We start from the raw sequence: 21,471 nt of genomic DNA, 5'->3' as shown, positions 1-21,471 counted from the left end.
AACACTGAATCCGACACTGAGAGGTTCTACATAACTGGTTTCAAGATTCAAGATTCAAGTCTCTATCATCAGGAGCTCAGCAGCTAGAAATGGAAATGAAAAACTGAAGTCCTCCTCCAACAGAGCAACATGAATATATATATAGGACATGAAACAAATAAAACAGATAAAATAGTGCAAGAGAATGTTTGGAGATGTGCAAGTTAATACAAATAAAATAGAAATAGTGCAAGAAGAGTCTAGAAACAAGTAAATGGAATATGATATATTAAAAATAATTAGCAAAATGCAAGATGTATGCACTGCAGCTGATGGATCAAACCCAGGTAGACTCAGGTGAGTGGGGGGGGGGGGGGGGGGGGGGGTACCTGAGTGCTGCCAGAACTTGATGTGCTTTATGCCGACCGTCACAAGCTTGTCCATCCTGAACGGGTTGCTCCTCACCACGAACGTCTTCTCTTTGTGACCCCTGCAGACCACAGAGGTAACACTCTTACCCTCTCATTATATTACCTATAACAGGTGTACAGGAGTACAGGTGTATATGTGTACAGGTGTACAGGTATACAGGTGTACATGTGTACAGGTGTAGAAGAGTACGGGTGTACAGGTGTAGAGGAGTACAGGTGTAGAGGTGTACAGGTGTACAGGTGTAGAGGAGTACAGATGTACATGTGTACAGGTATAGAGTTGTACAGGTATAGAGGTGTACAGGTATAGAGTTGTACAGGTGTACAGGTGTAGAGGTGTACAGGTATACAGGTATAGAGGTGTACAGGTGTAGAGGTGTACAGGTATAGAGGTGTACATGTGTAGAGGTATAGAGGTGTACAGGCATAGAAGTGTACAAGTATATAGGTTTACAGGTATAGAGGTGTACAGGTATAGAGGTGTAGAGGTATAGAGTTGTACAAGTGTACAGGTATAGAGGTGTACAGGTGTACAGGTATAGAGGTGTACAGGTATAGAGGTATAGAGGTGGAGAGGTGTACAGGTATAGAGGTGTACAGGTGTAGAGGTGTACAGGTATAGAGGTATAGAGGTGTACAGGTATAGAGGTGTACAGGTGTAGAGGCGTACAGGTATAGAGGTATAGAGGTGTACAGGTATAGAGTTGTACAGGTGTACAGGTATAGAGGTGTACAGGTATAGAGTTGTACAGGTGTACAGGTATAGAGGTGTACAGGTATAGAGGTGTACAGGTGTACAGGTGTACAGGTGTAGAGGTGTACAGGTGTAGAGGTGTACAGGTGTAGAGGTGTACAGGTATATAGGTGTACAGGTGTACAGGTATAGAGGTGTACAGGTATAGAGGTGTAAAGGTATAGAGGTGTGCAGGTGTACAGGTATAGAGGTGTACAGGTATAGAGGTGTACAGGTATACAGGTATAGAGGTGTACAGGTGTACAGGTATAGAGGTGTAGAGGTGTACAGGTGTAGAGGTGTACAGGTGTAGAGGTGTACAGGTATAGAGGTGTACAGGTATAGAGGTGTACATGTATAGAGGTGTACATGTGTACAGGTATAGAGGTGTACATGTATAGAGGTGTACAGGTGTACAGGTATAGAGGTGTACATGTATAGAGGTGTACAGGTGTACAGGTATAGAGGTGTACAGGTATAGAGGTGTACAGGTGTAGAGGTGTACAGGTGTACAGGTATAGAGGTGTACATGTATAGAGGTGTACAGGTGTACATGTATAGAGGTGTACAGGTATAGAGGTGTACAGGTATAGAGTTGTACAGGTGTACAGGTATAGAGGTGTACAGGTATAGAGGTGTACAGGTATAGAGGTGTACAGGTATAGACGTGTACAGGTGTAGAGGTGTACAGGTATAGAGGTGTACAGGTGTACAGGTGTGCAGGTATAGAGGTGTACAGGTATAGACGTGTACACGTGTACAGGTGTAGAGGTGTACAGGTATAGAGGTGTACAGGTGTACAGGTGTGCAGGTATAGAGGTGTACAGGTATAGACGTGTACAGGTGTAGAGGTGTACAGGTATAGAGGTGTACATGTATAGAGGTGTACAGGTGTACAGGTATAGAGGTGTACAGGTATAGAGGTGTACAGGTGTAGAGGTGTACAGGTGTACAGGTATAGAGGTGTACATGTATAGAGGTGTACAGGTGTACATGTATAGAGGTGTACAGGTATAGAGGTGTACAGGTATAGAGTTGTACAGGTGTACAGGTATAGAGGTGTACAGGTATAGAGGTGTACAGGTATAGAGGTGTACAGGTATAGACGTGTACAGGTGTAGAGGTGTACAGGTATAGAGGTGTACAGGTGTACAGGTGTGCAGGTATAGAGGTGTACAGGTATAGACGTGTACAGGTGTAGAGGTGTACAGGTATAGAGGTGTACAGGTGTACAGGTGTACAGGTGTGCAGGTATAGAGGTGTACAGGTATAGAGCAGGGTTTCCGTTAGTCGGTAATTGCCGGTTTCTAGCTGGTCAAATTGATAAAAAACTGATAAATTCAAAACCTGCCGGTCAAAATGTCCGGTAATAATTAGGGATGCTCCGATTGATTGGCCGCCGATCATTATGTGCCGATATTCACTCTTAATAGTTTGATTAGTGCTCTCTATAAAGGCCGGCAAGAAAAAATCCTAGCGGAAACCCAGGTATAGAGGTGTACAGGTATAGAGGTGTACAAGTATAGAGGTTTACAGGTATAGAGGTGTACAGGTGTACAGGTATAGAGGTGTACAGGTATAAAGGTATACAGGTGTACAGGTATAGAGGTGTACAGGTATAGAGGTGTACAGGTATAGAGGTATAGAGGTGTACAGGTATAGAGGTGCACAGGTATAGAGGTATAGAGGTGTACAGGTATAGAGGTGTACAGGTATAGAGGTATAGAGCAGGGTTTCCCACACATAGACTATACTTGGGCGGGCCGCCCAGGTATATTAACGGCCGCCCAAGTATATTTCGCGACCCATTTAGTTTTTTTTTTTTTTTTTTTATACATTTTTTTTTTAATGTTTTTTTTTTTTAATTCGTCCGTGACCACGACGCCATCTGCGATCGATTAACTTGTAGACAATGATCCCTCGCTCCCTTGCTCTGATCTCGCCTCCTTCTGGCCTGTTAAGTGGCCTGCCTCACAGGGTGACTCGCTGTCCACATGATGCCGACATGGCCACTGTCATACAGATCATAAATCAAAGCCCTTGATTGGTCTCTGTGTGTCATTCAAGCTCGGGATAACCTCAGCTCAGGTGAGGTAAAGGACTCTCTGAGTGTTTAGATAGTTCACTTAGTCTAAGTTCTCAGTGGGTCTCAAACGGTGTGGTCACCATTTATGTAAACACATATTTCCATTTGAGAGGGTAGTGATTGGTCTAATGGAGAGTGAGGTGGGCTGAAGATCGGAAGGCTGTGAGTTCAAATCCCGCCAGGAACACCACCACTAGTGTGCCCTTGAGTAAGGCACTTAGCCCTTAGTTACTCCAGGGAGAATGTCCCTGTAATCGGTCATTAGAAGTTGCTTTGGATAAAAGCGTCAGCTAAATGAAATGTAATGTGATTAGTAAAATATGCATGAATAAATAAATAAAAAGTTAACTAGGTGAAAAAAGGTAAGATACACTTTTAAAACTTGTTGAGAGAAAACTAGTCTTTGCTGCTGCCTCAAAGAGGAGGGGGGGAGAGGAGGGAGAGGGGGGGGAGAGGAGGGAGACAGGAGAGGCTGATTCAGGAGCTCAGACACACTCACAACTATAAATGAACCAAAAATAAATTAACAAGTTTCAGTGTTTTTTTCATATTGGAAATGGTATGTTATTGGTTACGGCCTTGATTTTATGATTATTGAAATGTATACAGTTCTGTTTAATATAGGTGTTTCCATTGATCTAGTCTCTTTATTTCCCCTCAAAATGCACCAGATTGATGCATTTAACTCCAAAATAAAAAATAAAATCTTGCCGGGGGGAGCATGCCCCTGGACCCCCCTAGAGGATTTGAGGTCGACCCCCACTAAAAATCACATGGATAGGTTCCTAAATACATTAATAAATACATTTATTTTTTTAAATAGTAACCCATTTCCATATGTTCATGTGTGGGTGGTAGATTTAAACTATAGGGCTGTCACTATAGGCCCTGCCTGTACCTGTTCGCTCTGCCATCGCGTGAAGGGTCTGCTAACAAGCGACCAACAGAAAGGTTAATGTTGTTGCACGTCACCTCAACCCCCCCCGCTACCACCACCCCCCAAAGTATATTTCAGATCTGTGGGAAACACTGGCAGTTAATGGTCCAGCACCAGAGGCGTTCCCATACACACAGGCGTTGGAGCTGTTCTTCATGAAATCCCAGAAGGATGAAGTGCTCTGACAAACAGTGCCATCTTTGAGCAAAATGATTATACCGGAATGAAAAGTCAATAAATAATGTTGTTAAAACTTTTTTTTTTTTTCGCGCACCCCCCCCCCCCCCACTCCTTGCCACCCACCCGCCCAAGTATATTTCATATCTGTGGGAAACACTGTAGAGGTGTACAGGTATAGAGGTATACAGGTGTACAGGTATAGAGGTGTACATGTGTACAGGTATAGAGGTGTACAGGTATATAGGTGTACAGGTGTACAGGTATAGAGGTATACATGTGTACAGGTATAGAGGTGTACATGTGTACAGGTATAGAGGTGTACAGGTATAGAGGTGTACAGGTGTACAGGTATAGAGGTATACATGTGTACAGGTATAGAGGTGTACATGTGTACATGTGTACAGGTATACAGGTATAGAGGTATACATTTGTACAGGTATAGAGGTATATATGTGTACAGGTATAGAGGTGTACATGTGCACATGTGTACCTGGCCTTGGCTAGTCTCTCTCCTTTCTTCCAGTCCCAGATGACGATGGAGTGAAATTCATCAATTCCCACCGAGACCAAACTCTTCCCGTCCGCTGAGAGACAGAAACAGACAATATCTGTGAACACCTGCTGCGTTACATTCATCACCTGTGAACGCCTGCTGGGACACCATGAGGGGAGTTAACATGTGCAGCAGTGTGTGTAGCAGTGTCTGTAGCAGTGTGTGTGTGTAGCTAGCAGTGTGTGTGTAGCAGTGTGTGCAGCAGTGGGGTTAGGGTTAGCCTGTCACTTTAAGAGTAGCAGCCGCAAGGGGTTGTGGGTTTTGGAGTCTGTGTGTGTGTAAAATGTGATGGCCAAGGCGAAGTGCGGAGGTATGAAGAGAGAGACGAAAGTATAGAGAAAGTGGTCAGAAAGGAAAAAGTAACTAGTCTGTATGTAGGCCTATGCAATACAGTGTCAATGTAACTGATTAGACTGAAGAACGTGAATAAACAGAGGTTCTTCCCACGGCACCCGAACGCCCCGTTTGCATCCTTTTTCCCCTGGAAATGTCTGGGCAGCTGGTTACCGGCTGACAACGAGCCAAGTCAGAAACCACCGGTGTGTAACCGAAACTACGGTTTCGGTGCCGAGATACCGTTAGTAAAAAGGTAACAAGTGTGTGTGCAGCAGTGTGTGCAGCAGTGTGTGTATTAGTGTATGCAGCAGTGTGTGTGTAGCAGTGTGTGTGTGCAGCAGTGTGTGTGTACCTGTGAACTCCAGAGCACACACACCCCTGCTGTGATGACCCTTCAGCAGCGACAGACACTTCAGAGTCTGGATGTCCCACACATGGACCGCCGGGTCTCTGCCCACCTGAACACACAGTCAATCAGAACACACCTGAACACACAGCCAATCAGAACACAGCTGAACACACAGCCAATCAGAACACACAGCCAATCAGAACACACAGTCAATCAGAACACACCTGAACACACAGCCAATCAGAACAGATCTGAACACACAGCCAATCAGAACACACAGCCAATCAGAACACACAGTCAATCAGAACACACCTGAACACACAGCCAATCTGAACAGATCTGAACACACAGCCAATCAGAACACATCTGAACACACAGCCAATCAGAACACACAGTCAATCAGAAGACACCTGAACACACAGCCAATCAGAACACATCTGAACACACAGCCAATCTGAACACATCTGAACACACAGCCAATCAGAACACACAGTCAATCAGAAGACACCTGAACACACAGCCAATCAGAACACATCTGAACACACAGCCAATCAGAACACATCTGAACACACAGCCAATCAGAACACACAGTCAATCAGAACACACCTAAACACACAGCCAATCAGAACACAGCTGAACACACAGCCAATCAGAACACACAGCCAATCAGAACACACAGTCAATCAGAACACACCTGAACACACAGCCAATCTGAACAGATCTGAACACACAGCCAATCAGAACACATCTGAACACACAGCCAATCAGAACACACAGTCAATCAGAAGACACCTGAACACACAGCCAATCAGAACACATCTGAACACACAGCCAATCTGAACACATCTGAACACACAGCCAATCAGAACACATCTGAACACACAGCCAATCAGAACACATCTGAACACACAGTCAATCAGAACACACCTAAACACACAGCCAATCAGAACACATCTGAACACACAGCCAATCAGAACACAGCTGAACACACAGCCAATCAGAACACATCTGAACACACAGTCAATCAGAACACACCTAAACACACAGCCAATCAGAACACATCTGAACACACAGCCAATCAGAACACAGCTGAACACACAGCCAATCAGAACACACAGCCAATCAGAGCACACCTGAACACACAGCCAATCAGAGCACACCTGAACACACAGCCAATCAGAACACAGCTGAACACACAGCCAATCAGAACACACAGCCAATCAGAGCACACCTGAACACACAGCCAATCAGAACACATCTGAACACACAGCCAATCAGAACACACAGACAATCAGAACACAGCTGAACACACAGCCAATCCGAACACACAGCCAATCAGAGCACACCTGAACACACAGCCAATCAGAACACACAGACAATCAGAACACAGCTGAACACACAGCCAATCAGAACACACCTGAACACACAGCCAATCAGAACACATCTGAACACACAGCCAATCAGAACACAGCTGAACACACAGCCAATCAGAACACACAGCCAATCAGAGCACACCTGAACACACAGCCAATCAGAGCACACCTGAACACACAGCCAATCAGAACACAGCTGAACACACAGCCAATCAGAACACACAGCCAATCAGAGCACACCTGAACACACAGCCAATCAGAACACATCTGAACACACAGCCAATCAGAACACACAGACAATCAGAACACAGCTGAACACACAGCCAATCCGAACACACAGCCAATCAGAGCACACCTGAACACACAGCCAATCAGAACACACAGACAATCAGAACACAGCTGAACACACAGCCAATCCGAACACACAGCCAATCAGAGCACACCTGAACACACAGCCAATCAGAACACACCTGAACACAAAGCCAATCAGAACACACAGACAATCAGAACACAGCTGAACACACAGCCAATCAGAACACACCTAAACACACAGCCAATCTGAACACATCTTAACACACAGTCAATCAGAACACACCTGAACACAAAGCCAATCAGAACACACAGCCAATCAGAACACAGCTGAACACACAGCCAATCAGAACACACAGCCAATCAGAACACACCTGAACACACACACAGCCAATCAGAACACACCTGAACACACACACAGCCAATCAGAACACACAGCCAATCAGAGCACACCTGAACACACAGCCAATCAGAACACATCTGAACACACAGCCAATCAGAACACACCTGAACACACAGCCAATCAGAACACATCTGAACACACAGCCAATCAGAGCACACCTGAACACACAGCCAATCAGAACACATCTGAACACACACACAGCCAATCAGAACACCTGAACACACACACAGCCAATCAGAACACACACACAGCCAATCAGAGCACATCTGAACACACAGCCAATCAGAGCACACCTGAACACACCAGTCAGAAGCCCTGTCAGTGCTGCCCTGTGATTGGCTGTACCTGAGCGGAGGCAGCGTAGTCTGTGATTGGCTGTGATTGTCTGTACCTGAGTGGAGGCAGCGTAGTCTGTGATTGGCTGTGATTGGCTGTACCTGAGCAGAGGCAGCGTAGTCTGTGATTGGCTGTGATTGTCTGTACCTGAGCGGAGGCAGCGTAGTCTGTGATTGGCTGTGATTGGCTGTACCTGAGCAGAGGCAGCGCAGTCTGTGATTGGCTGTACCTGAGCGGAGGCAGCGCAGTCTGTGATTGGCTGTACCTGAGCGGAGGCAGCGTAGTCTGTGATTGGCTGTACCTGAGCGGAGGCAGCGTAGTCCTTGATGGGGTGCGTGGTGAGGCAGAGGATGTCCTCGTCGTGGCCCAGGTAGAACCTCTGGCTGTGCTTCAGGCGGTCGTACACCACAGCGACCGCAGCCACGTGGAACAGCAGCTCCCCTGTCTGGCTGTAGAACAGGTTGTTCCTGCAGTCAAAGCCCCGGTACCTGAGGAGCCACAACAACACATCACTTTCAACACTTCTGGTGGTTCTTTTTATACATGTATCTTGTCAGGATAATTCTTCTAATGTTGTTGTTGTAATACTGACTTTGGCCACAAGAGGCTGAAAAGACCACATAACAAGCAGCAGATTACAGCGGCTGAATTTAAGGATTGTGAGTTTCTTAAAATGCTTTTAGAATATGGATTAGATCGTGGGGCAGAGTCCTGCACGGGTCTGATTTTCAAGACCCGCTCCCGCCCCCGCGACGTGTAACACCGAACCCGCCCCGCTACCCGCACATATTGCCAATTAGTTCCGCGACCCGTCGGCACAAGATCCGCAACCCGACCCGAACCCGCATATATATGAGCAGTGAAAACGTGCAATTATTAACACACGCAGGTGCATATTTGTCTCAAAAAGCGTGGGATGTTGGTTATTTTCTCATCTAGGAACCAAAAGCCTCCAGACGTTGGATTTCGCTCTTGAGGAAGAGTTATTTACGATGCTGTATTCTCCGCTAGAGAGCTTCACCTCAGCCATTTCAAATGTGGCGCTCAGCAGCAGATTGATGCGCTGCAGAGGTTATGATTATGCGCGGTGCCGCGGGGGTACCCGACCCGATGCAGGACTCTGTCGTGGGGTGGTGCTGCAGCCTCCTGTGGCTGAAACGAGCATTACAACAACAAAAACTCTTTCCTTTAGTTCCTGAAAAAAACTTTATTGTTGTTACCCGTGAACAAACTGCAGACGAAGCCCCTCCTCCGGAGCCTTCTGGCGCTTCAGAGAACCAATCAGCTTCTTCCTCAGCTGAGGTAGGTCCTCCTTATACACCTGCACACACACAGGTAGATGAGGTAGGTGAGTCAGACAGACAGGTAAGGTTTCTTTATTTTTTTTATTCTAACCTTTTATGTTCCTAACCTTTTTTATATGACCATATTTGATTCAATATGTTCCTTAGATAACTTTAAATGTTACTGTATTTTCTCCTCATAGCATTGTGAAGCACCTTGAGATGACGTTGTTTTTAAACTGTGTTATATGAATGAAATGTATTATTATTATTACTAAGCAGACAGCATGTGATTGGTTGTCTCTGGTCACCTGACGTTCGTAGCTGGTCTGAGCTTCCTGCTCGATGTCCGAGTCGAGCTCCGGGACGTCCGACACGTCCGAGTCCGACTCTCCGCTATTGGAGTCGGCGTAGCCCTCTGAACGCAGAAACACTTGAGTGAGAACAGGAGCTGTTAGATCTGACTACACACCATGTGCTGCTGATACAGGAACTATCAGGGCAACAAGCGAGGACCAATCAGCTGCTGATACAGGAACTATCAGGGCAACAAGCGAGGACCAATCAGCTGCTGATACAGGAACTATCAGGGGAACATGCAAGGACCAATCAGCTGCTGATACAGGAACTATCAGGGGAACATGCAAGGACCAATCAGCTGCTGATACAGGAACTATCAGGGCAACAAGCGAAGGACCAATCAGCTGCTGATACAGGAACTATCAGGGGAACATGCAAGGACCAATCAGCTGCTGATACAGGAACTATCAGGGGAACATGCAAGGACCAATCAGCTGCTGATACAGGAACTATCAGGGCAACAAGCGAGGACCAATCAGCAGCTGATACAGGAACTATCAGGGCAACAAGCGAAGGACCAATCAGCTGCTGATACAGGAACTATCAGGGCAACAAGAGAGGACCAATCAGCTGCTGATACAGGAACTATCAGGGCAACAAGCGAGGACCAATCAGCTGCTGATACAGGAACTATCAGGGCAACAAGAGAGGACCAATCAGCTGCTGATACAGGAACTATCAGGGCAACATGCGAGGACCAATCAGCAGCTGATACAGGAACTATCAGGGCAACAAGCGAAGGACCAATCAGCTGCTGATACAGGAACTATCAGGGGAACATGCGAGGACCAATCAGCAGCTGATACAGGAACTATCAGGGGAACATGCAAGGACCAATCAGCTGCTGATACAGGAACTATCAGGGCAACAAGCGAGGACCAATCAGCTGCTGATACAGGAACTATCAGGGCAACAAGCGAGGACCAATCAGCTGCTGATACAGGAACTATCAGGGTAACAAGCGAGGACCAATCAGCAGCTGATACAGGAACTATCAGGGCAACATGCGAGGACCAATCAGCTGCTGTAGTAGCAGAGCGGAGGGAGCGAGTGGGAGTGTGTCTGTGGAGGAGGTCAGACAGGTAGGATGGGGCCAGGTTATGGTGTGTGTGCGTGTCTGTCTGTGTGTGTGTCTGTGTGCGTGCGTGTGTGTGCGTGTGTGTGTGTCTGTGTGCGTGTGTGTGTGTGTGCGTGTGTTTGTGTGTGTGTGCGTGTCTGTGTGTGTTGTGTGTGCGTGTGTGTGAGTGCGCGCGTGCGTGTGTATGTGTGTGTGTGTGTGTGTGTGTGCGCGTGCATGTGTGAGCGTGTGTGTGTCTGTGTGCGTGTGTTGTGTGTGTGAGTGCGCGCGTGCGTGTGTTGTGTGTGTGTGTGCGTGCGTGCGTGCGTGTGTGAGCGCGTGTGTGTCTGTGTGCGTGTGTTGTGTGTGTGAGTGCGCGTGTGCGTGTGTATGTGTGTGTGTGTGTGTGTGTGTCTGTGAGGTACGGTTTTTGGTTGTTGTTAAATAAGAAAATACCAATAAAGATATTGTGAAAAAGCAAAGCTCATAGATGCTCGTTGACCTTGCAGCAGGGGCTCCAGCACGCCGTTCATCACGCCCTCGGGCAGGAACCTCCACTGGAACACGGCGTGGTCGGCCCCCCCGGTGCTGACCACCCACTGCAGGTCGTTGGACCAGCGCACGTTCGTTACATGGGCCGAGTGACCAATGTACTTCTTAAATTTAGCTCCTGTTAGAGGACGAAAACCAAAGAGTTTACAGAGGAGAGACGTTGTTTAGAGACAGAGAGACAGGAAGAAGTCCCCCAGAGCAGAGACGTTGTTTAGAGAAAGAGAGTCAGGAAGAAGTCCCCCAGAGCAGAGACGTTGTTTAGAGACAGAGAGACAGGAAGAAGTACCCCAGAGCAGAGACGTTGTTTAGAGACAGAGAGACAGGAAGAAGTACCCCAGAGGAGAGACGTTGTTTAGAGACAGAGAGTCAGGAAGAAGTCCCCCAGAGCAGAGACGTTGTTTAGAGACAGAGAGACAGGAAGAAGTCCCCCAGAGCAGAGACGTTGTTTAGAGACAGAGAGACAGGAAGAAGTCCCCCAGAGCAGAGACGTTGTTTAGAGACAGAGAGTCAGGAAGAAGTCCCCCAGAGCAGAGACGTTGTTTAGAGACAGAGAGTCAGGAAGAAGTCCCCCAGAGCAGAGACGTTGTTTAGAGATAGAGAGTCAGGAAGAAGTCCCCCAGAGCAGAGACGTTGTTTAGAGACAGAGAGACAGTAAGAAGTCCCCCAGAGCAGAGACGTTGTTAGAGACAGAGAGACAGTAAGAAGTCCCCCAGAGCAGAGACGTTGTTTAGAGACAGAGAGACAGGAAGAAGTCCCCCAGAGCAGAGACGTTGTTTAGAGACAGAGAGACAGTAAGAAGTCCCCCAGAGCAGAGACGTTGTTTAGAGACAGAGAGTCAGGAAGAAGTCCTCCAGAGCAGAGACGTTGTTCAGAGACAGAGAGACATGAAGAAGTCCCCCAGAGCAGAGACGTTGTTTAGAGACAGAGAGACAGTCAGAAGTCCCCCAGAGCAGAGACGTTGTTTAGAGACAGAGAGACAGGAAGAAGTCCTCCAGAGCAGAGACGTTGTTCAGAGACAGAGAGACATGAAGAAGTCCCCCAGAGCAGAGACGTTGTTTAGAGACAGAGAGTCAGGAAGAAGTCCTCCAGAGCAGAGACGTTGTTCAGAGACAGAGAGACATGAAGAAGTCCCCCAGAGCAGAGACGTTGTTCAGAGACAGAGAGACATGAAGAAGTCCCCCAGAGCAGAGACGTTGTTTAGAGACAGAGAGACAGTCAGAAGTCCCCCAGAGCAGAGACGTTGTTTAGAGACAGAGAGACAGTAAGAAGTCCCCCAGAGCAGAGACGTTGTTTAGAGACAGAGGAGACAGGAAGAAGTCCCCCCAGAGCAGAGACGTTGTTTAGAGACAGAGAGACAGGAAGAAGTCCCCCAGAGCCAGAGACGTTGTTTTAGAGACAGAGAGACAAGGAAGAAGTCCCCCAGAGCAGAGACGTTGTTTAGAGACAGAGAGACAGGAAGAAGTCCCCCAGAGCAGAGACGTTGTTTAGAGACAGAGAGACAGGAAGAAGTCCCCCAGAGCAGAGACGTTGTTTAGAGACAGAGAGACAGGAAGAAGTCCCCCAGAGCAGGACGTTGTTTAGAGATAGAGAGACAGGAAGAAGTCCCCAGAGCAGAGACGTTGTTAGAGACAGAGAGTCCAGGAAGAAGTCCCCCAGAGCAGAGACGTTGTTTAGAGGACAGAGAGACAGGAAGAAAGTCCCCCAGAGCAGAGACGTTGGTTTAGAGACAGAGAGACAGGAAGAAGTCCCCCAGAGCAGAGACGTTGTTTAGAGACAGAGAGACAGGAAGAAGTCCCCCAGAGCAGAGACGTTGTTTAGAGACAGAGAGACAGGAAGTAAGTCCCCCAGAGCAGAGACGTTGTTTAGAGACAGAGAGACAGGAAGAAGTCCCACCAGAGCAGAGACGTTGTTTAGAGACAGAGAGACAGTAAGAAGTCCCCCAGAGCAGAGACGTTGTTTAGAGGACAGAGAGACAGTAAGAAGTCCCCCAGAGCAGAGACGTTGTTTAGAGACAGAGAGACAGGAAGAAGTCCCCCAGAGCAGAGACGTTGTTTAGAGACAGAGAGTCAGGAAGAAAGTCCCCCAGAGCAGAGACGTTGTTTAGGAGACAGAGAGACAGGAAGAAGTCCCCCAGAGCAGAGACGTTGTTTAGAGACAGAGAGACAGTAAGAAGTCCCCCAGAGCAGAGACGGTTGTTTAGAGACAGAGAGACAGGAAGAAAGTCCCCCAGAGCAGAGACGTTGTTTAGAGACAGAGAGACAGTAAGAAGTCCCCCAGAGCAGAGACGTTTGTTTAGAGACAGAGAGACAGGAAGAAGTCCCCCAGAGCAGAGACGTTGTTTAGAGACAGAGAGACAGTCAGAAGTCCCCCAGAGCAGAGACGTTGTTTAGAGACAGAGAGTCAGGAAGAAGTCCCCAGAGCAGAGACGTTGTTTAGAGACAGAGAGACAGGAAGAAGTCCCCCAGAGCAGAGACGTTGTTTAGAGACAGAGAGACAGGAAGAAGTCCCCCAGAGCAGAGACGTTGTTTAGAGACAGAGAGACAGGAAGAAGTCCCCCAGAGCAGAGGATGTTGTTTAGAGACAGAGAGTCAGGAAGAAGTCCCCCAGAGCAGAGACGTTGTTTAGAGACAGAGAGACAGGAAGAAGTCCCCCAGAGCAGAGACGTTGTTTAGAGACAGAGAGACAGGAAGAAGTCCCCCAGAGCAGAGACGTTGTTTAGCAGACAGAGAGACAGGAAGAAGTCCCCCAGAGCAGAGACGTTGTTTAGAGACAGAGAGACAGGAAGAAGTCCTCCAGAGCAGAGACGTTGTTTAGAGACAGAGAGACAGGAAGAAGTCCCCCAGAGCAAGAGACGTTGTTTAGAGACAGAGAGACAGGAAGAAGTCCCCCAGAGCAGAGACGTTGTTTAGAGACAGAGAGACAGGAAGAAGTCCCCCAGAGCAGAGACGTTGTTTAGAGACAGAGAGACAGGAAGAAGTCCCCCAGAGCAGAGACGTTGTTTAGAGACAGAGAGTCAGGAAGAAGTCCCCCAGAGCAGAGACGTTGTTTAGAGACAGAGAGACAGGAAGAAGTCCCCCAGAGCAGAGACGTTGTTTAGAGACAGAGAGACAGGAAGAAGTCCCCCAGAGCAGAGACGTTGTTTTAGAGACAGAGAGACAGGAAGAAGTCCCCCAGAGCAGAGACGTTGTTTAGAGACAGAGAGACAGTAAGAAGTCCCCCAGAGCAGAGACGTTGTTTAGAGACAGAGAGACAGGAAAGAAGTCCTCCAGAGCAGAGACGTTGTTTAGAGACAGAGAGACAGGAAGAAGTCCCCCAGAGCAGAGACGTTGTTTAGAGACAGAGAGACAGGAAGAAGTCCCCCAGAGCAGAGACGTTGTTTAGAGACAGAGAGACAGTAAGAAGTCCCCCAGAGCAGAGACGTTGTTTAGAGACAGAGAGACAGGAAGAAGTCCCCCAGAGCAGAGACGTTGTTTAGAGACAGAGAGACAGGAAGAAGTCCTCCAGAGCAGAGACGTTGTTAAGAGACAGAGAGACAGGAAGAAGTCCCCCAGAGCAGAGACCTTGTTTAGAGACAGAGAGACATGAAGAAGTCCCCCAGAGCAGAGACGTTGTTCAGAGACAGAGAGACATGAAGAAGTCCCCCAGAGCAGAGACGTTGTTTAGAGACAGAGAGACAGTCAGAAGTCCCCCAGAGCAGAGACGTTGTTTAGAGACAGAGAGACAGTAAGAAGTCCCCCAGAGCAGAGAGACGTTGTTTAGAAGACCCGACAGAGAGGACAGGAAAGAAGTCCCCAGAGCAGAGACGTTGTTTAGAGACAGAGAGAACAGGAAGAAGTCCCCAGAGCAGAGACGTTGTTTAGAGACAGAGAGACAGGAAGAAGTCCCCCAGAGCAGAGACGTTGTTTAGAGACAGAGAGACAGTAAGAAGTCCCCCCAGAGCAGAGACGTTGTTTAGAGGACAGAGAGACAGGAAGAAGTCCCCCAGAGCAGAGACGTTGTTTAGAGACAGAGAGACAGTAAGAAGTCCCCCAGAGCAGAGACGTTGTTTAGAGACAGAGAGACAGGAAGAAGTCCCCCAGAGCAGAGACGTTGTTTAGAGACAGAGAGACAGGAAAGAAGTCCCCCCAGAGCAGAGACGTTGTTTAGAGACAGAGAGACAGGAAGAAGTCCTCCAGAGCAGAGACGTTTGTTTAGAGACCAGAGAGACAGGAAGAAGTCCCCCAGAGCAGAGACGTTGTTAGAGACAGAGAGACATGAAGAAGTCCCCCAGAGCAGAGACGTTGTTCAGAGACAGAGAGACATGAAGAAGTCCCCCAGAGCAGAGACGTTGTTTAGAGACAGAGAGACATGAAGAAGTCCCCCAGAGCAGAGACGTTGTTTAGAGACAGAGAGACAGTAAGAAGTCCCCCAGAGCAGAGACGTTGTTTAGAGACAGAGAGACAGGAAGAAGTCCCCCAGAGCAGAGACGTTGTTTAGAGACAGAGAGACAGGAAGAAGTCCCCCAGAGCAGAGACGTTGTTTAGAGACAGAGAGAATGTCAGAAGTCCCCCAGAGCAGAGACGTTGTTTAGAGACAGAGAGACAGGAAGAAGTCCCCCAGAGCAGAGACGTTGTTTCGAGACAGAGAGACAGGAAGAAGTCCCCCCAGAGCAGAGACGTTGTTTTAGAGACAGAGAGACAGTAAGAAGTCCCCCAGAGCAGAGACGTTGTTTAGAGACAGAGAGACAGGAAGAAGTCCCCCAGAGCAGAGACGTTGTTTAGAGACAGAGAGACAGGAAGAAGTCCCCCAGAGCAGAGACGTTGTTTAGAGACAGAGAGACAGTAAGAAGTCCCCCAGAGCAGAGACGTTGTTTAGAGACAGAGAGTCAGGAAGAAGTCCCCCAGAGCAGAGACGTTGTTTAGAGACAGAGAGACAGGAAGAAGTCCCCCAGAGCAGAGACGTTGTTTAGAGACAGAGAGACAGGAAGAAGTCCGCCAGAGCAGAGACGTTGTTTAGAGACAGAAAGACAGGAAGAAGTCCCCCAGAGCAGAGACGTTGTTTAGAGACAGAGAGACAGGAAGAAGTCCGCCAGAGCAGAGACGTTGTTTAGAGACAGAGAGACAGGAAGAAGTCCCCCAGAGCAGAGACGTTGTTTAGAGACAGAGAGACAGGAAGAAGTCCCCCAGAGCAGAGACGTTGTTTAGAGACAGAGAGTCAGGAAGAAGTCCCCCAGAGCAGAGACGTTGTTTAGAGACAGAGAGATAGTCAGAAGTCCCCCAGAGCAGAGACGTTGTTTAGAGACAGAGAGACAGGAAGAAGTCCCCCAGAGCAGAGACGTTGTTTAGAGACAGAGAGACAGTAAGAAGTCCCCCAGAGCAGAGACGGTGTTTAGAGACAGAGAGACAGGAAGAAGTCCCCCAGAGCAGAGACGTTGTTTAGAGACAGAGAGACAGTCAGAAGTCCCCCAGAGCAGAGACGTTGTTTAGAGACAGAGAGACAGGAAGAAGTCCCCCAGAGCAGAGACGTTGTTTAGAGACAGAGAGACAGGAAGAAGTCCCCCAGAGCAGAGACGTTGTTTAGAGACAGAGAGACAGGAAGAAGTCCCCCAGAGCAGAGACGTTGTTTAGAGACAGAGAGACAGGAAGAAGTCCCCCAGAGCAGAGACGTTGTTTAGAGACAGAGAGACAGGAAGAAGTCCCCCAGAGTAGAGACGTTGTTTAGAGACAGAGAGACAGGAAGAAGTCCCCCAGAGCAGAGACGTTGTTTAGAGACAGAGAGACATGAAGAAGTCCCCCAGAGCAGAGACGTTGTTTAGAGACAGAGAGACAGGAAGAAGTCCCCCAGAGCAGAGACGTTGTTTAGAGACAGAGAGACAGGAAGAAGTCCCCCAGAGCAGAGACGTTGTTTAGAGACAGAGAGACAGGAAGAAGTCCCCCAGAGCAGAGACGTTGTTTAGAGACAGAGAGACAGGAAGAAGTCCCCCAGAGCAGAGACGTTGTTTAGAGACAGAGAGACAGGAAGAAGTCCCCCAGAGCAGAGACGTTGTTTAGAGACAGAGAGACAGGAAGAAGTCCCCCAGAGCAGAGACGTTGTTTAGAGACAGAGAGACAGTAAGAAGTCCCCCAGAGCAGAGACGTTGTTTAGAGACAGAGAGACAGGAAGAAGTCCCCCAGAGCAGAGACGTTGTTTAGAGACAGAGAGACAGGAAGAAGTCCTCCAGAGCAGAGACGTTGTTTAGAGACAGAGAGACAGGAAGAAGTCCCCCAGAGCAGAGACGTTGTTTAGAGACAGAGAGACAGGAAGAAGTCCCCCAGAGCAGAGACGTTGTTTAGAGACAGAGAGACAGGAAGAAGTCCCCCAGAGCAGAGACGTTGTTTAGAGACAGAGAGACAGGAAGAAGTCCCCCAGAGCAGAGACGTTGTTTAGAGACAGAGAGACCAGTAAAGGTTCCTGACCTTTCTTGAGGCAGGGGAACCTGAAGAGCTTGACGAGGCCCAGGTCGTCTCCCGTCACCAGCGCCGCGCTGCTGTAGTTTGCGTCCACAGAGTTCACGTTGCTGACCGTGGAGTATTTGGGCCAGATCCCGTTCACCTCCAGCCCGATGACGCCGGTCCATGTCATCCAATGGATCCCCTTCGCCTCCTCTCTGGGGACCAGCTTCCCTGCTGCAGGACACAGAGGGTCAGGAGGTCAGGAGGTTAGGAGGTCAGAAGGTCAAGAGGTGGCCAGGAGGTCAAGAGGTCAGGAGGTCAAGAGGTAGCCAGGAGGTCAAGAGGTTAGGAGGTCGGAAGGTCAAGAGGAGGTCAGGAGGTCAAGAGGTGGCCAGGAGGTCAGGAGGTGGTCAGGAGGTCAAGAGGTGGCCAGGAGGTCAGGAGGTGGTCAGGGGGTCAAGAGGTGGTCAGGGGGTCAAGAGGTGGTCAGGGGGTCAAGAGGTGGTCAGGGGGTCAAGAGGTGGTCAGGGGGTGGACAGGAGGTCAAGAGGTGGTCAAGAGGTCAAGAGGTGGTCAGGAGGTTGTCAGGAGGTCAAGAGGTGGTCAGGAGGTCAAGAGGTGGTCAGGAGGTCAAGAGGTTGTCAGGTGATCAGGAGCTCAAGCGTTCAAGAGGTGGTCAGGAGGTTAAGAGGTGGTCAGGTGATCAGGAGCTCAAGCGTTCAAGAGGTGGTCAGGAGGTCAAGAGGTGGTCAGGTGATCAGGAGCTCAAGCGTTCAAGAGGTGGTCAGGAGGTTAAGAGGTGGTCAGGAGGTCAGGAGGTCAAGAGGTGGTCAGGTGGTCAGGAGCTCAAGCGTTCAAGAGGTGGTCAGGAGCTCAAGAGGTCAGGAGGTCAGGTGGTCAGGAGGTCAAGTGGTTAGGAGGTCAAGAGGTGGTCAGGAGCTCAGGTGGTCAGGAGGTCAATAGGTGGTCAGGGGGTCAAGTGGTGGTCAGGAGGTCAAGAGGTGGTCAGGAGGTCAGGTGGTCAGGAGGTCAAGAGGTGGTCAGGAGGTCAAGTGGTTAGGAGGTCAAGAGGTGGTCAGGAGGTCAGGAGTTAGTCAGGGGTTCAAGACGTGGTCAGGAGGTCAAGAAGTCAATAGGAAGTCCTAAAAGGTTAGTCCCAAGTCTGGTCTTAAGTCTTTACAGGTCAATCTTAGCATAAATTGGAGTCTAAACAAGGAATTGCCAAGACGAGTCCCAAATCTAGACATGTTAGGCCCTAGTAAAGGGCAGTAAAAAGTCCTAGTGCAGAGAGGGAAGTTCTTAATCAAGTCCTAGTCTAGAGAGGGCAGTTCTTAATCAAGTCCTAGTCTAGAGAGGGCAGTTCTTAATCAAGTCCTAGTCCAGAGAGGGCAGTTCTTAATCAAGTCCTTGTCTAGAGAGGACAGTTCTTAATCAAGCCCTAGTCTAGGGAGGAGAGTTCTTAATCAAGCCCTAGTCCAGAGAGGGCAGTTCTTAATCAAGTCTAGAGAGCACAGTTCTTAATCAAGCCCTAGTCTAGGGAGGAGAGTTCTTAATCAAGTCCTAGTCCAGAGAGGGCAGTTCTTAATCAAGTCTAGAGAGGACAGTTATTAATCAAGTCCTAGTCTAGAGAGGACAGTTCTTAAGCAAGTCCTAGTCTAGGGAGGAGAGTTCTTAATCAAGTCCTAGTCTAGAGAGGGCCGTTCTTAATCAAGTCTAGAGAGGGCAGTTCTTAAGCAAGCCCTAGTCCAGAGAGGGCAGTTCTTAATCAAGTCCTAGTCTAGAGAGGACAGTTCTTAATCAAGTCCTAGTCTAGAGAGAGCAGTTCTTAATCAGGTCCTAGTCCAGAGAGGGCAGTTCTTAATCAAGTCCTAGTCTAGAGAGGGCAGTTCTTAATCAAGTCCTAGTCCAGAGAGGGCAGTTCTTAATCAAGTCCTAGTCTAGAGAGGGCAGTTCTTAATCAGGTCCTAGTCCAAAGAGGGCAGTTCTTAATCAAGTCCTAGTCCAGAGAGGGCAGTTCTTAATCAAGTCCTAGTCTAGAGAGGGCAGTTCTTAATCAAGTCCTAGTCTAGAGAGGGCAGTTCTTAATCAGGTCCTAGTCCAAAGAGGGCAGTTCTTAATCAAGTCCTAGTCCAGAGAGGGCAGTTCTTAATCAAGTCCTAGTCTAGAGAGGGCAGTTCTTAATCAGGTCCTAGTCCAGAGAGGGCAGTTCTTAATCAAGTCCTAGTCTAGAGAGGGCAGTTCTTAATCAGGTCCTAGTCTAGAGAGGGCAGTTCTTAATCAAGTCCTAGTCTAGATAGTCCAGGTCAGACAGATAGGTGAGTCCAGATCAGACAGGTGAGTCCAGATCAGACAGGTGAGCCCAGGTCAGACAGGTGAGTCCAGGTGAGTCCAGGTCAGATAGGTGAGTCCAGATCAGACAGGTGAGTCCAGGTGAGTCCAGGTCAGACAGGTGAGTCCAGATCAGACAGGTAAGCCCAGGTCAGATAGGTGAGTCCAGATCAGACAGGTGAGTCCAGGTCAGACAGGTGAGATCAGAGAGCTGTTACCTGGCATCCTGTAGAAGAGCCGCTCCCCGGCCCCGTCGTTGGTCATCAGGAAGCGGCTATCCACAGCCCAGTCCAGGTGCGTGATGAAGGAGGCGGAGCGGCTGCACTCGCCCACCTTCTTGTAGCGCTGCGCCACGGCGTACACGTCCACTAGCCCGTCGTTAGACCCCACCGCCAGGAAGGAGCCGTCGGGGGAGAACTTCAGCTCGTGGATCACCTCCTTCCTGTCCTTGATGTGCACCACCTCCGTCATGTCCCTGAAGACAAAGGAGATTAAAGAACCTTGATCCCAGGTCCTAGAACACTGAACTTTTGAAAGAACATCCATAACAGCACATTTTTAAGATCAAGAGCGTCTGGAGTGTACTTTTCGTAGTTTCTCTTAACTTAAATGTAAGAGACTTTTTTTGCTTGAATCCCATTAACACATAGAGACTCAGGGAGTTTCATCCTCATCTGCTCAAAACCTGAACTTTTGAAAGAACACCCATAACATTCATCTGGCTGCTACTTACAAATTATGTATCTAATATATCATATTCCAATCACTTGTGTATAGACTCTCCTTGCACTACTCTATTTTATTTGTATTTACTTGCACTATTTTAACAATTGTACCTGTTTCTCCCCGAGCTACAGGTCATTCATCTGTATGTCTTCTTGCTATCTACTTATTTATATAACTATTTATCACGGCAATAAACCGTATTTAATGTAGTCTGAATTTACATTATTTAATTTCATATTCTGTTCTTGTACATATCATATTCTCTTTACGTGTATATAGACTTGTTGCACTACTTTGTATTTTTGTATGTTATTATATATGTTGCTTCGTTGGAGGAGCTCAGCTCAGAAGAATGTCATTCCTACACTGTAGCTGCTGGGCATCTGATGAGAACACCTTTGAATCTTGAACATTTGAATTTGATATACTGTAACTCCAGCATGTTATCTTGGTTCTCTTTATGGATCCAGGACGCAGTCAGCAGAGCTACGTTGAAGTGGGCGTGGCTACATCTCACCTGTGGACCACTCACCTGACACGCAGCACGGTGAAGGATCCGTCCTTCATGCCCAGAGCCAGCTGAGAGCCGTCGTTGTTGAAGGAGACGCTGCGGACCGACTCCTCCATGTTGCAGCGAGCCAGCAGGGTGTGGTCGAGGAGGCTCCAGAGCCTGCAGAACACCGGGGGGTAGGGTGGGGGGGGGGGGGGGGTACACTTAGCACAAAGAGTAAGGAAATCTGTGTTTGGTAG

At 48.4% G+C, this 21,471-nt stretch overlaps 1 protein-coding gene across 1 annotated transcript in view; it reads right to left on the bottom strand.

Moving 5' to 3' along the window:
* The window catches only part of LOC117541592 (echinoderm microtubule-associated protein-like 6), a gene marked incomplete at both ends in the record, with an annotated part of 47,370 nt that extends 25,979 nt beyond the window's left edge, over window positions 1–21,391 (bottom strand). The window contains 10 exon segments of the mRNA XM_034208803.1: window positions 369–469; window positions 4,837–4,930; window positions 5,588–5,693; window positions 8,307–8,493; window positions 9,226–9,326; window positions 9,600–9,706; window positions 11,208–11,375; window positions 17,692–17,901; window positions 20,214–20,470; window positions 21,254–21,391. Coding sequence (XP_034064694.1) covers window positions 369–469; window positions 4,837–4,930; window positions 5,588–5,693; window positions 8,307–8,493; window positions 9,226–9,326; window positions 9,600–9,706; window positions 11,208–11,375; window positions 17,692–17,901; window positions 20,214–20,470; window positions 21,254–21,391 — 1,469 coding nt within the window.
* Between the last annotated feature and the right edge of the window lie 80 nt (window positions 21,392–21,471).

Source organism: Gymnodraco acuticeps, unplaced genomic scaffold, assembly GCF_902827175.1.
Source record: "Gymnodraco acuticeps unplaced genomic scaffold, fGymAcu1.1, whole genome shotgun sequence".
Taxonomy (NCBI): Eukaryota; Metazoa; Chordata; class Actinopteri; order Perciformes; family Bathydraconidae; genus Gymnodraco; species Gymnodraco acuticeps.
Note: the sequence above shows the minus strand (reverse complement) of the source record. Positions and strands in the feature narration are given on the sequence as shown.